Below are 16,785 nucleotides of genomic sequence, written 5' to 3' on the forward strand. Positions count from 1 at the left end.
CTTTACCTTTAAACCTGCTACCTGTTTACAAGTTTGTTTCCTGCTTTGTGCAAATTCTGCACTTCAGTTATTACCAGGAGAAATACTTTCCTTTTGAATCTGCATCTCTGCTTACTTGTTTGTTCCTTTCCACTCCTGGCGTATGTGGACATAACATACCTGAATAGTATATATTTAAAATACCCTGCAAGTATTTGTACAAAGTATTTTGTTATTTAAATAAATCTGATATCTTTTCAATCTATATGGCTTCTACTAATATTCATTTAAAGCAACTGTTCCAGACAATGAGGCTCTCACAAAATATCCTGAGATAGAACATGACACATAATATATGCTTATCTGATAAATTATTTTTCTTCTTGGCAGTGAGAGTCCACAAATTCATTCATTTACCTATGGGAAATACTTCACCTGGCCACCAGGAGGAGGCAAAGACACCCCAAATAAGCATTAAATGTCCCTCCCTCTTCCTCTACCCTTCCAGTAGTTCAAGCCGAGTATAAGGGAAAGTAGAGATATACAAGGGTTATAGAGATGCCAAAGACTGCCGCCACTACAAATTGTCAGGACTAGTGTGGACTCTCACTGCCAAGAAAGAAAATAATTTATCAGGTGAGCATAAATTATGTTTTCTTTCTAATGGCAATGAGAGTCCACAAATTCATTCATTTACCTATGGGAAATTAATACCCAAGCTGAGGAGGACACGAATGAATAGGAAGGGAAAAGTAGCAAAGTCAGTCCTAAATACTAGGCACCACCGCTTGAAGAACGTTTCTCCCAAAAGATGCCTATGCTGAGGCAAAAACTTCAAATCTGTAAAACTTTGTAAGTGTGCAATGAGGACTAAGTAGCAGCCTTGCAGATCTGTTCAACTGAATCTTCATTCTTAAAGGCCCAAGAAGAAGACACTGCACGGGTAGAATGTGCAGTAATCCTAGATGGAGGCGCCTGCTACATCATATGCCATGTGAATCAAGCTTCTGAGCCAGAAAGACAGGATGACACCAGTGACCTTCTGTCATTTGTGCTTGTCAGAATGCAGGATGAATAAGGATGTTGACTGACAGAATCCTTGGTAGGATGAAGGTAGAACTTTAAGGTCCTAACCACATGCAAATGGTGAAGAAACCTCTCCTTGGACAAAGAAGGGTTCGGAGAAAAAGACAACAATCTCCTGATTGAAATTGTGAGTAGAAACAAGCTTTGGCAAGAACCCCATCTTAGTTTGTAAAACAGCTTTGTCCACATGAAATATTAGATAAGGCGGTTCACACTGAAGAGCTCAGAAACTCTACAAGCAGAAGAAATCCTAAATAAAAATAAAACTTTACAAGACAAAAGTTTAATATCAAGAGAATGCATAGGCTCAAACGGAGCCTGTTGAAGAACTCTAAGAACAAGATTAAGATTACAAGGAGGAGTAACAAGTTTGAAAACAGGTCTAATTCTAGCAATAGCCTGAACAAAGGACTGAACATCTGGAAGCTGTGCCATTTTTAATGTTACAAAACAGAGCAGAAATCTGACCTTTAAGAGAACTGACGAACAGGCCCTTCTCCAAACCTTCCTGAAGAAATTGAAGAATTTGCAGAATCTTTACCTTATGCCATGGTAATCCTCTTTCTGCACACAAAGATAGGTTCTCCAGACCTTGTGGTAAATGTGTCTGGTCACAGGCTTTCTTGTCTGTGCCAAAGTATCAATCACCATTTCAGAGAAACATCTTTTAGATCGAACTAGCATAGAGCAGTAGCTAATCCAAAAGGAAGTGCAATAAACTGATTAAGTTGTCCAAGAAGGCAAGCAGAAGAAATTGGTGGTGATTGTGGATGGGAATGTGAAGATAAGCATCCTTCATATCTATGGTGGTCATGAGCTGTCCCTTCTGCACTACACTGAGGATGGTTCTGATAGTTTTCATCTTTAAGGAGGGAACCTTCAAAAATGTGTTTAGACACTTCAAGTCTAAAACTGGGTGAAAAGTTCCCTCCTTTTTGGGAACTATAAATAGATTTGAGTGGAATCCCTTTCCCCTCTCTGACTGAGGAACTGGGACAATAACTCAGATGGATCCGAGGTCTTCTACACATTTTAGGAAAACCCTTCATTTCTCTGGTCTTCCCGAGATCCTGGAGTGCTCTATTCCGAAAGGAGTGAAAATGTTGCCTTTTTTCAAGGTCTGAGCGGTTTCTATCCTAGCTGGGGACGGTCTCTGGATTGCGCACCATGTGACACGGGCGCAGTTTTTCTCTTAGGCTGGTCGAAAGTTTGCTCCTGCATAGTGATCAGCATACAGAGATCGCTGCAGGTATTGGGAGAGATACAACTTCATACCAGCGCTACAAAATTTGGCGGCACTATACAAATAAATAATAATAATAATAATTCCGGTCCAGGGTGATTAGCTAGGAGGTGGTGAGTACCTCAGCCAAGGCTAAAGGGGAGAGGTGCCACCCTACAAATTTTCACTAACGGTGTTGAGACCTTATATCCACTATGGAGGATTCGGATATTAACCCCTCAGAGGGTTCTGTTTTAGCGATCTCTGTAACAAATGCATGTTTGTATTGTTAGGAGACTATGGTTTACCCACCTGCACAATTTTTTTATCTGCTTATGTTCTGTTTTAAAGGCCAAGAAGGGGTCTAAATCTGTTTTATCCCCTGGCACTTTTATTCACTTTGAGCCTTCCACCTCTCAGGACTCCGTTGTCCAGGAGATGCCTATTCTGCATCCACAGTCCCCTTTTAACCCTATGTCACAGGCAGTGCCCCACAGCACAGCTTTATCTCTGACTGGAAGTAATTTTTTGCCAGCAGAATATGCTGTATCAGCTGCATTAAACGCTTTACCTACTTCTGGGAAACGTAAGAAAAAGGTTAAGCATAGTTCAACTGACTTGGGGGTTAATACCTCTATTCAGTCTGAGTTGGTTAGCTTGTCTCACCTTTCTGAGGATGAACTAACCTCGGTTGCATCTGAGGGTGAGCTTTCGGAGTCAGACGTATCTGAAATTAAATCTCCTACTCCAGAGGAACCAAATTTTAGGTTTAAAGTTGAGCACCTTAGCTTTCTTTTGAAGGAAGTATTGTCTATTCTAGAGGTTCCGGATTCTAAGCTTCCTGAGGAACCTATTATCTATAAATTAGATAGGGTCTATGAGGAAAAGAAGGTTCCTGAAACCTTCCAGGTGCCTGTACGTATGGTGAAAATTATTTCAAGAGAATGGGAAAAGATTAGGACTCCTTTCCCTTCTTCAACCTTTAAGAAACTTTTTCTGATCCATGAATCACATTTAGAGTTATGGAATTCTATTGCTAAGGTAGATGGGCCAATTTCTACTCTCTCCAAGCATACTACTACCCCCCTAGAGGATACCTCTTCGTTTAGAGATCCCATGGACAGGAAATTGGAAGGCTATCTAAAAAAGATGTTCCGACATATGGGCCTTCTATTTCAGCCGGCAGCTGCAGTCGCAGGTGCTGCTACTTACTGGTGTGATTCATTGTCAAAATTAATTGAAGTTGAATCCCCCATAGAGGATAAACAGGACAGGATTAAGGTTCTCAAGATAGCCAAATTGTCTGTCTGAATCCTAAGGCTTTAGGTTTTGCAGTCTTGTCGCATAGAGCTCTTTGGTTAAAGTCTTGGTCCACATATATGGTATCTAAGACCAGACTTCTTTCTTTACCATTCAAGAGGTAAATTTTGTTCGGGTCAGGCCTCGACTCCATAATTTCCACGGTAACAGGAGGGGTGGGTGCCTTCCTTCCCCAGGATAAGAAGGCGAGAATTAAGGGTCGGCAATCCTCTAATTTTCGTTCCTTTCGTTCAGACAAAAATCAACGGACTCAGTCCTCCTCTAAACCTGAACAGTTCTTGGAAGCCCAACCAGTTCTGGAACAGGTCCAAACAGGCCAAGAAGACTACAGATAACAAATCTGCATCAAGGACTGGATCGAGTAGAGGGCAGACTGTCCTTTTTTCTAGAAGCTTAGGTCCAAGACGTTCAGGATCCCTGGCTATTAGACATTGTTTCCCAGAGTTACAAGATAGGGTTCAAATCTCGTCCCCCAAGGATAAGAATTCTTCTCTTAAGATTATTTACAAGACCAGAGAAAAGAGCAGGCTATTTAGGAGGATCTTTTCTCCTTGGGAGTAATCGTCCCGGTGCCCTCATCAGAAAGGGGATGGGGGTTTTACTCAAAAATCTTTGTAGTTGCCAAAAAGGAGGGAACCTATCACCCAATTCTGTCTCAACAAGTTTCTCAGGGTCCCCTGCTTCTAAATGGAGACTATCAAGTCCATCCTTCCATTGTTTCAGGAGGGACAGTTCATGACCACAATCGATTTAAAGGATGCATACCTTCATGTTCTGATCCACAAGGATTACTTTCTGAGGTTTGCATTCCTGGACCAACATTTCCAGTTCATAGCATTGCCATTTGGGTTAGCTACTACTCCCAGAATTTTCACAAAGGTTTTGGGAGCTCTCCTAGCAGTGGCCAGATCTCAGGGCATCGCTGTAGCTCTGTACCTGGGCGATATCTTGGTTCAAGCTCCATCTTTTCCTTTGGCAAGATATCAGACGGAGTCTCTTCTGTGTCTTCTCCAAACTCACGGATGGAAGATATATCTAGAAAAGAGTGCCCTGTACCCCAGTACCAGGGTTGTTTCTCTCAAAACTATCATAACTCAATATCCATGAAGATCTTTCCGACAGATCAGAGACGTTCCAAGCTGTTTTCAGCCTGTCTATCCCTTCAGACCATCCTAAATCTTTCGGTGACTCAGTGCATGGAGGTAATTGGTCTCATGTTGTCCTCCATGGGCATTATTCCTTTTGCTCGCTTCCATCTCAGACCTCTACAAGTATGCATGATAAGGCAGTGGAACGGAGATCACCTAAATCTGTCTCAACAAATTGTTCTGGACAATCTAACGAGAGACTCTCTCTCTTGGTGGCTCTGTCAAGATCACCTGGCCCTAGGCACGTGCTTCTTGAGACCATTCTAGGAGATTGTGACTACAGATGCAAGCCTCTCAGGCTGGGGTGCAGTCTGGGGCCCCAAAAGGGCTCAGTGGACGTGGTCCTGAGAAGAATCTTCTCTTCTGATCCATATCTTGGAACTTCGGACAATTCACAATGCTCTAAGGGCATGGCCCCAGCTCTGTTCTGCCCGGTATATAAGATTCCAATCAGACAATATAACCTCAGTGGTTTACATCAACCACCAGGGAGGAACAAGAAGTTCCCTAACAATGATATAGGTGTTTCAAATTCTTCAATGGGCGGAATCTCACCACTGCCTTCTGTCCGCGATTACCATCCTGGGGGCTGGGTAGCGGACTTCCTCAGCAGACAATCCTTTTCATCCGGGGAAGTGTTTTCCGAGATAACTCTCAAATGGGTTCCAGAGATCAACCTGATGGCTTCTCGTCTCAATACCAAGCTACCCAGGTACGGGTCGAGATTGAGGGATCCTCAGGCGGAATTAGTAGACACATTAGCGGTTCCATGAAGGTTCAATCTCATATATACAGGGAGTGCAGAATTATTAGGCAAATGAGTATTTTGACCACATCATCCTCTTTATGCATGTTGTCTTACTCCAAGCTGTATAGGCTCGAAAGCCTACTACCAATTAAGCATATTAGGTGATGTGCATCTCTGTAATGAGAAGGGGTGTGGTCTAATGACATCAACACCCTATATCAGGTGTGCATAATTATTAGGCAACTTCCTTTCCTTTGGCAAAATGGGTCAAAAGAAGGACTTGACAGGCTCAGAAAAGTCAAAAATAGTGAGATATCTTGCAGAGGGATGCAGCACTCTTAAAATTGCAAAGCTTCTGAAGCGTGATCATCGAACAATCAAGCGTTTCATTCAAAATAGTCAACAGGGTCGCAAGAAGCGTGTGGAAAAACCAAGGCGCAAAATAACTGCAGATGAACTGAGAAAAGTCAAGCGTGCAGCTGCCAAGATGCCACTTGCCACCAGTTTGGCCATATTTCAGAGCTGCAACATCACTGGAGTGCCCAAAAGCACAAGGTGTGCAATACTCAGAGACATGGCCAAGGTAAGAAAGGTTGAAAGACGACCACCACTGAACAAGACACACAAGCTGAAACGTCAAGACTGGGCCAAGAAATATCTCAAGACTGATTTTTCTAAGGTTTTATGGACTGATGAAATGAGAGTGAGTCTTGATGGGCCAGATGGATGGGCCCGTGGCTGAATTGGTAAAGGGCAGAGAGCTCCAGTCCGACTCAGACGCCAGCAAGGTGGAGGTGGAGTACTGGTTTGGGCTGGTATCATCAAAGATGAACTTGTGGGGCCTTTTCGGGTTGAGGATGGAGTCAAGCTCAACTCCCAGTCCTACTGCCAGTTTCTGGAAGACACCTTCTTCAAGCAGTGGTACAGGAAGAAGTCTGCATCCTTCAAGAAAAACATGATTTTCATGCAGGACAATGCTCCATCACACGCGTCCAAGTACTCCACAGCGTGGCTGGCAAGAAAGGGTATAAAAGAAGAAAATCTAATGACATGGCCTCCTTGTTCACCTGATCTGAACCCCATTGAGAACCTGTGGTCCATCATCAAATGTGAGATTTACAAGGAGGGAAAACAGTACACCTCTCTGAACAGTGTCTGGGAGGCTGTGGTTGCTGCTGCATGCAATGTTGATGGTGAACAGATCAAAACACTGACAGAATCCATGGATGGCAGGCTTTTGAGTGTCCTTGCAAATAAAGGTGGCTATATTGGTCACTGATTTGTTTTTGTTTTGTTTTTGAATGTCAGAAATGTATATTTGTGAATGTTGAGATGTTATATTGGTTTCACTAGTAAAAATAAATAATTGAAATGGGTATATATTTGTTTTTTGTTAAGTTGCCTAATAATTATGCACAGTAATAGTCACCTGCACACACAGATATCCCCCTAAAATAGCTAAAACTAAAAACAAACTAAAAACTACTTCCAAAAATATTCAGCTTTGATATTAATGAGTTTTTTGGGTTCATTGAGAACATGGTTGTTGTTCAATAATAAAATTAATCCTCAAAAATACAACTTGCCTAATAATTCTGCACTCCCTGTAATTTTCCTCCATTGGCCCTTTTCCCTCAAATAGTGGCTTGCATCAAGCAGGAGCAGGCTTCGTTGATACTAACAGCCCCATCATGGCCGCGAAGGACCTGGTTTGCGGATTTAATAAGACTGTCTCCTCCCCTCCATGGAGGTTACCATATCGTGCGGACCTTCTGATTTAGGGTCCTTTCCTACATCAAAATTCTCTGAGACTGACTGCATGGAAATTGAATGCTTAAGGACATATTTAACAATGTGCGAGCGGAACATGTTACAAAGTAGCGTATCATGTCCGCTGCACATCGATAAATGCCGACAGCATACTCTGTCGGCATTTATCACTGCACCAGCAGTTCTTGTAAACTGCTGGTGCAATACCGCCCACTGCAGATTCGCGGCCAATCGGCCGCTAGCAGGGGGTGTCAATCAACCTGATCGTATTTGATCGTGTTGATTTCTGTCCGCCGCCTCAGAGCAGGCAGACAAGTTATGGAGCTTGATAAATATGCCCCTTAGTCTTATCCAAGAGAGGTTTTTCGGGTAGTGTGATAGACACTTTGATCCAGGCTCGCAAGCCGGTCACTCAACGTATTTACCACAAGGTATGGCATACTTACCTTCATTGGTGTGAGGAACGCAGTCTTCCATGGCACAAGGTGAAGGTTATCCAAATTCTATCCTTCCTCCAAGATGGTTTGGAGAAGGGTCTATCCACCAGTTCTCTGAAGGGTCAGATCTCAGCCCTGTCAGTCTTACTGCACAAGAGATTAGCGGATCTTCCTGACATGCAGTCCTTTGTTCAGACTCTGGCTAGAATCAGGCCTGTGTTTAAACTTGACGCTCTTCCTTGGAGCCTTCTTCATCGTGTTTTGCAGCAGGCTCCATTTGAGCCTATGCACTCTGTTGATCTTAAGCTTCTATCTTGGAAGGTTTTGTTTTTGTTGGCTATTGCCTCGGCTCGCAGAGTCTCTGAGATGTCTGCTTTACAGTGTGATCCGCCTTACCTTATTTTCCATGCTGATAAGGCGGTTTTAGGTACTAAGTTAGGTTTTCTAACTAAGGTTGTCTCGAATCACAACATCAGGAAATTATTGTTCCTTCCCTTTGTCCTAATCCTTCCTCAAAGGAATGTTTGCTCCACAATCTGGATGTTGTAAATGCCTTAAAATTCTATCTTCAGGCATCCTTTTCCTTGTTTGTGTTATATACTGGTAAGCGCAAGGGTCAGATGGCCACTGCGACGTCCTTATCATTCTGGTTAAGAAGTATCATCCGTTAAGCTTAAGAGAAGACTGGACAACAGCCTCCTGAAAGGACAACGGCTCATTCCACTAGAGCAGTTTCTTCTTCCTGGGCTTTTAAGAACAAAGCATCTATGGATCAGTTTTTTTGAAGGAGGCTACCTACTTTTTCAAAGTTCTATAAATTTGATGATTTCACGTCTGCGGAAGCAGCTTTTGGGAGAAAAGTGTTACAGGTTGTGTTGCCACCAGTTTACACACACAATAATGTAACATTGAAAGCAATAGATAGATTTCTAATGTAAACCCGATAAACAATATTTTCTTCATTTATACTTGCTTTTTAAATTAAATTACTTTTTAAATGAGGTAAAATAATAAAAAAGGCAAATATGGTGCTTGAGTGAATACATATTCTCTATGCACTTGTTAGTACACGTCCACTTACTGTACCGACCCCAGATCCTTTGCAGGGCTATTACCAGAAGCTAATTATCTGATACTTTTCTCTTGACACTGTAAGAAAGCAATCAATGTAATAATATTATTGCTGTCAGTGGGACTAGTATGTAAGTATAGTTCCTTCCAGTAAAACTCCATACAGTTTATATGGCAAAAAAATAATTTTATTTGATAAATTAAGTGATTAAAAAACACAAGCTGCTCAGAGATGGCTCATTGTCCTTAAAATGTCCGAACTGGCAGTAGCGAGGCTAAGACTTTGGCACATTTTGAACAATCCAAAATAAGAATGTTGTGTTCTCCTTTGCATCTCATCATTGTCAGGTCTGTCTAGAGTTGAAATGTTGCTGCAAGTACACAATGATATATGTTTAGCGTGTATAAACACTAAAAACAACATTATGAAAAAAATATTCAAAGGTTCACTTATAACTTAAGTTAATGAGCAAATTTGGTTAAAGTTTACCTTGAACTTGTTGTCTCCACAAACCCTAAAATATGAAAGGTGGTAAAAATGTTTTTTTCCATATAACAATGTAGTTTAAACTATTTCTATATGGGATTTCAAGACTTAAACTTTAGACTTTAAGACTAGGAATGTCCATTATCAAAAATAAAACTGTCATCAGAAAATCTTCCAAATTGAATCTTTATCAGTCTGAGGTAAACTGACACATTTTAGCCAAATTTATTCCAGCTTTAACAAAGTTATAAGCTTCTGAAAAACAGCAAATTCTTTATTTAACATTCAACTTACATAAACATACACCTTACACTTACCTGGTAAGAATCTGCCAAACTCACACAAACTTATAACATACACAACTACAAACACTGATCTGACATACACAAACACACACTTATAAACTACATAACTACATACACAGATCTAACATACTCACACAAAAACTGCATAACTACATACACTGATCTAACATACTCACACACACTTATAAACTACATAACTACATACACTGATCTAGCATACTAACTCACACTTATAAACTACATAACTACATACACTGATCTTACATACTCACACACACTTATAAACTACATAACTACATACACTGATCTAACATACTCACACACACACTTATAAACTACATAACTACAAACACTGATCTAACATACTCACACAAACTTATAAACAACATACCTACATACACTGATCTGACATACTCCCATACACTTATAAACTACATACACTGATCTAACATACACACACTTAAAAACTACATAACTACATACACTGATCTAACATACTCACATACACTTATAAACTACATACACTGATCTAACATACTCACACATAAACTACATAACTACATACACTGATCTAACATACTCACACACACGTATAAACTACATAACTACATACACTGATCTAACATACTCACATACACTTATAAACTACATAACTACATACCCTGATCTAACATACTCACACTTATAAACTACATACACTGATCTAACATACTCACATACACTTATAAACTACATAACTACATACACTGATCTAACATACACACACTTATAAACTACATGACTACATACCCTGATCTAACATACTCACACATAAACTACATAACTACATACACTAATCTAACATACTCACTCACACACTTATAAACTACATAACTACATACACTGAGCAAACATACTCACATACACTTATAAACTATATACTCTGATCTAACATACTCACATACACTTATAAACTACATACACTGATCTAACATACTCACACATAAACTACATAACTACATACACTGATCTAACATACTCACACACACGTATAAACTACATAACTACATACACTGATCTAACATACTCACATACACTTATAAACTACATGACTACATACCCTGATCTAACATACTCACACTTATAAACTACATACACTGATCTAACATACTCACATACACTTATAAACTACATGACTACATACCTTGATCTAACATACTCACACATAAACTACATACACTAATCTAACATACTCACTCACACACTTATAAACTACATAACTACATACACTGAGCAAACATACTCACATACACTTATAATCTATATACTCTGATCTAAAATACTCACATACACTTATAAACTACATAACTAAATACACTGATCTAACATACACTGAGCAAACATACCACACACACACTTATAAACTACATAACTACATACCCTGACCTAACATACACACACACACACTTATAAACTACATACACTGATCTTACATACTCACACACACTTATAAACTATATAACTACATACACTGATCTGAAATACTTACACACACACATATAAACTACATACACTGATATAACATACTCACACACACTTATAAACTACATAACTACATACACTGATCTGACATACTCACACACACTTATAAACTACATACACTGATCTAACATACACACATGTATAAACTACATAACTACATACACTGATCTAACATACTCACACCCACACTTATAAACTACATAACTACATACACTGATCTAACATACTCACACACACACTTATAAACTACATAACTACATACACTGATCTAGTATACTTACTCACACTTATGTAGTTTATAAGTGTGTGTGTGAGTATGTTAGATCAGTGTATGTAGTTATATAGTTTATAAGTGTGAGTAAGTATACTAGATCAGTGTATGTAGTTATGTAGTTTATAAGTGTGTGTGTGAGTATGTTAGATCAGTGTATGTAGTTATGTAGTTTATAAGTGTGGGTGTGAGTATGTTAGATCAGTGTATGTAGTTATGTAGTTTATACGTGTGTGTATGTTAGATCAGTGTATGTAGTTATGTAGTTTATAAGTGTTTGTGAGTATGTCATATCAGTGTATTTAGTTATGTAGTTTATAAGTGTGTGTGAGTATGTTAGATCAGTGTATGTAGTTATGTAGTTTATAAGTGTGTGTGTGTGTATGTTAGATCAGGGTATGTAGTTTATAATTGTGTGTATGTTAGATCAGTGTATGTAGTTTATAAGTGTATGGGAGTATTGCAGATCAGTGTATGTAGGTATGCCGTTTATAAGTGTGTGTGAGTATGTTAGATCAGTGTATGTAGTTATGTAGTTTATAAGTGTGTGTGTGTGAGTATGTTAGATCAGTGTATGTAGTTATATAGTTTATAAGTGTGAGTTAGTATACTAGATCAGTGTATGTAGTTATGTAGTTTATAAGTGTGTGTGTGAGTATGTTAGATCAGTGTATGTAGTTATGTAGATTATAAGTGTGTGTGTGAGTATGTTAGATCAGTGTATGTAGTTATGTAGTTTATAAGTGTTTGTGAGTATGTCATATCAGTGTATGTAGTTATGTAGTTTATAAGTGTGTGTGAGTATGTTAGATCAGTGTATGTAGTTATGTAGTTTATAAGTGTGCGTGAGTATGCTAGATCAAGGTATGTAGTTATGTAGTTTATAAGTGTGTGTGTATGTTAGATCAGGGTATGTAGTTATGTAGTTTAGAAGTGTGTGAGTATGTTTGCTCAGTTTATGTAGTTTATAAGTGTGTGTGAGTATGTCAGATCAGTGTATGTAGTTATGTAGTTTATGTGTGAGTATGTTAGATCAGTGTATGTAGTTTATAAGTGTATGTGAGTATGTTAGATCAGTGTATGTAGTTATGTAGTTTATAATTATATGTATGTTAGATCAGTGTATGTAGTTTATAAGTGTGTGTGTGTGTGAGTATGTTAGATCAGTGTATGTAGTTATGTAGTTTATAAGTGTGTGTGTGTGTTTATAACTACATACACTTATCTAACATACTCACACACACACTTATAAACTACATACACTGATCTAACATACACATAATTATAAACTACATAACTACATACACTGACCTAACATACTCACATACACTTATAAACTACATACACTGATCTAACATACTCACACATAAACTACATAACTACATACACTGATCTAACATACTCACACACACGTATAAACTACATAACTACATACCCTGATCTAACATACTCACACACCCTGATCTAACATACTCACTCACAATTATGTAGTTTATAAGTGTATGTGAGTATGTTAGATCAGTGTATGTAGTTTATAAGTGTATGTGAGTATGTTAGATCAGTGTATGTAGTTATGTAGTTTATAAGTGTATGTGAGTATGTTAGATCAGTGTATGTAGTTTATAATTGTGTGTATGTTAGATCAGTGTATGTAGTTTATAAGTGTATGGGAGTATGTCAAATCAGTGTATGTAGGTATGTCGTTTATAAGTGTGTGTGTGAGTATGTTAGATCAGTGTATGTAGTTATGTAGTTTATAAGTGTATGTGAGTATGTTAGATCAGTGTATGTAGTTTATAACTACATACACTGATCTAACATACTCACACACACACTTATAAATGACATACCTACATACACTGATCTGACATACTCCCATACACATATAAACTACATACACTGATCTAACATACACACAATTATAAACTACATAACTACATACACTGATCTAACATACTCACATACACTTATAAACTACATAACTACATACCCTGATCTAACATACTCACACACCCTGATCTAACATACTCACTCACAATTATAAACTACATACACTGATCTAACATACTCACATACACTTATAAACTACATAACTACATACACTGATCTAACATACACACACATAAACTACATACACTAATCTAACATACTCACACACACACTTATAAGCTACATAACTACATACACTGAGCAAACATACTCACATACGCTTATAAACTACATAACTACATACCCTGATCTAACATACTCACTCACACTTATAAACTATATACACTGATCTAACATACTCACACACACTTATAAACTACATAACTACATACACTGATCTAACATACACACACTTATAAACTACATAACTACATACACTGATCTAACATACACACACTTATAAACTACATACACTGAGCAAACATACTCACACACACACTTATAAACTACATACACTGATCTGACATACTTACACACACACATATAAACTACATACACTGATATAACATACTCACACACACTTATAAACTACATAACTACATACACTGATCTAACATACTCACACACACTTATAAACTACATAACTACATACACTGATCTAACATACTCACACACACTTATAAACTACATAACTACACACACTTATAAACTACATAACTACATACCCTGATCTAACATACACACACGTATAAACTACATAACTATATACACTGATCTAACATACTCGCACACACTTATAAACTACATAACTAGATACACTGATCTAACATAGTCACACACCCTGATCTAACATACTCATACACACTTATAAACTACATAACTACATACCCTGATCTAACATACTCACACACACTTATAAACTACATAACTACATACCCTGATCTAACATACACACACTTATAAACTACATAACTACATACACTGATCTAACATACTCACACACACTTATAAACTACATAACTACATACACTGATCTGACATACTCACAAACACTTATAAACTACATAACTACATGCACTGATCTAACATACTCGCACACACTTATAAACTACATAACTACATACACTGATCTAACATACTCACATACACTTATAAACTACATAACCACATATACTGATCTGACATACTCACAAACACTTATAAACTACATAACTACATACCCTGATCTAACATACTCACTCACACTTATAAACTATATACACTGATCTAACATACTCACATACACTTATAAACTACATAACTACATACACTGATCTAACATACACACACTTATAAACTACATACACTGAGCAAACATACTCACACACACACTTATAAACTACATAACTACATACACTGATCTTACATACTCACACACACACATATAAACTACATAATTACACACACTTATAAACTACATAACTACATACCTTGATCTAACATAGTCACTCACACTTATAAACTACATAACTACATACCCTGATCTAACATACACACACTTATAAACTACATAACTATATACACTGATCTAACATACTCACACACACTTATACACTACATAACTAGATACACTGATCTAACATAGTCACACACCCTGATCTAACATACTCACACACACTTATAAACTACATAACTACATACCCTGATCTAACATACTCACACACACTTATAAACTACATAACTAGATACACTGATCTAACATAGTCACACACCCTGATCTAACATACTCACACACACTTATAAACTACATAACTACATACCCTGATCTAACATACTCACACACACTTATAAACTACATAACTAGATACACTGATCTAACATAGTCACAGACCCTGATCTAACATACTCACACACACTTATAAACTACATAACTACATACACTGATATAGCATACTCACACACACTTATAAACTACATAACTACATACCCTGATCTAACATACACACACTTATAAACTACATTACTACATACACTGATCTGACATACTCCCAAACACTTATAAACTACATAACTACATACCCTGATCTACACATACTCACTCACACTTATAAACTACATAACTACATACACTGATCTAACATACTCGCACACACTTATAAACTACATAACTACATACACTGATCTAACATACTCACATACACTTATAAACTATATAACCACATACACTGATCTGACATACTCACAAACACTTATAAACTACATAACTACATAAGCTGATCTAACATACTCACATACACTTATAAACTACATAACTACATAAGCTGATCTAACATACTCACATACACTTATAAACTACATAACTACATAAGCTGATCTAACATACTCACATACACTTATAAACTACATAACTACATAAGCTGATCTAACATACTCACATACACTTATAAACTACATAACTACATACACTGATCTAACATACTCACATACACTTATAAACTACATAACTACATACACTGATCTAACATACTCACACACACTTATAAACTACATAACTACATACACTGATCTAACATACACACACTTATAAACTACATAACTACATACACTGATCTAACATACTCACATACACTTATAAACTACATAACTACATACACTGACCTAACATACTCACATACACTTATAAACTACATACACTGATCTAACATACTCACACATAAACTACATAACTACATATACTGATCTAACATACTCACACACACTTATAAACTACATAACTACATACACTGATCTAACATACTCACACATAAACTACATAACTACATACACTTATCTAACATACTCACACATAAACTACATAACTACATACACTGATCTAACATACACACAATTATAAACTACATAACTACATACACTGACCTAACATACTCACATACACTTATAAACTACATAACTACATACACTGATCTAACATACTCACACATAAACTACATAACTACATACACTGATCTAACATACTCACACATAAACTACATAACTACATACACTGATCTAACATACTCACACATAAACTACATAACTACATACACTGATCTAACATACTCACACACACACGTATAAACTACATAACTACATTTAGACACAATGGGGTAGATTTACCAAGCAGTAGATGCTGCAATCTACCCCCAAAGTTTCAGGTGCTTCTGAAACTTAAGTTAAGAAGCAGCGTTCGTAAGACTGCTGCTCCTTAAATCATCCGCCACCTCTGAGGTGGTGGAAAACAATCATACCCATCGCATACGATCGGGATGATTGACACCCCCTGCTAGCGGCCGATTGGTCGCAAACACACAAAATACTGTGCTATTGTTATAGTTTATACTTGAGTGAGTGGCTCTGACTGATGACTGTGAGCTCTGCTCTTCTTCTCATACACTGAATGAAGTCTCTTGATCAGGAAGCACTTGTCCGCCCCTTCCTGAAATACAAAACAAGACAAATACAGTTGACATTAA

At 37.6% G+C, this 16,785-nt stretch overlaps 1 protein-coding gene across 2 annotated transcripts in view; it reads right to left on the minus strand.

The window, feature by feature from the left end:
* Positions 1 to 8,947: 8,947 nt before the first annotated feature.
* TMC6 (transmembrane channel like 6) overlaps positions 8,948 to 16,785 on the minus strand; it is a 124,915-nt gene continuing 117,077 nt past the window's right edge. For both annotated transcript variants that reach the window (XM_053706033.1, XM_053706027.1), the window contains exons 20-21: positions 16,653 to 16,748; positions 8,948 to 9,152 (exon numbers count right to left, since the gene is read on the minus strand). In XM_053706033.1, the coding sequence (XP_053562008.1) occupies positions 9,126 to 9,152; positions 16,653 to 16,748 (123 nt within the window). In that variant the 3' untranslated portion in view covers positions 8,948 to 9,125. The remainder of the gene's footprint in view (positions 9,153 to 16,652; positions 16,749 to 16,785) is intronic.

This window comes from Bombina bombina, chromosome 1 (assembly GCF_027579735.1).
Source record: "Bombina bombina isolate aBomBom1 chromosome 1, aBomBom1.pri, whole genome shotgun sequence".
NCBI classification, from domain to species: Eukaryota; Metazoa; Chordata; class Amphibia; order Anura; family Bombinatoridae; genus Bombina; species Bombina bombina.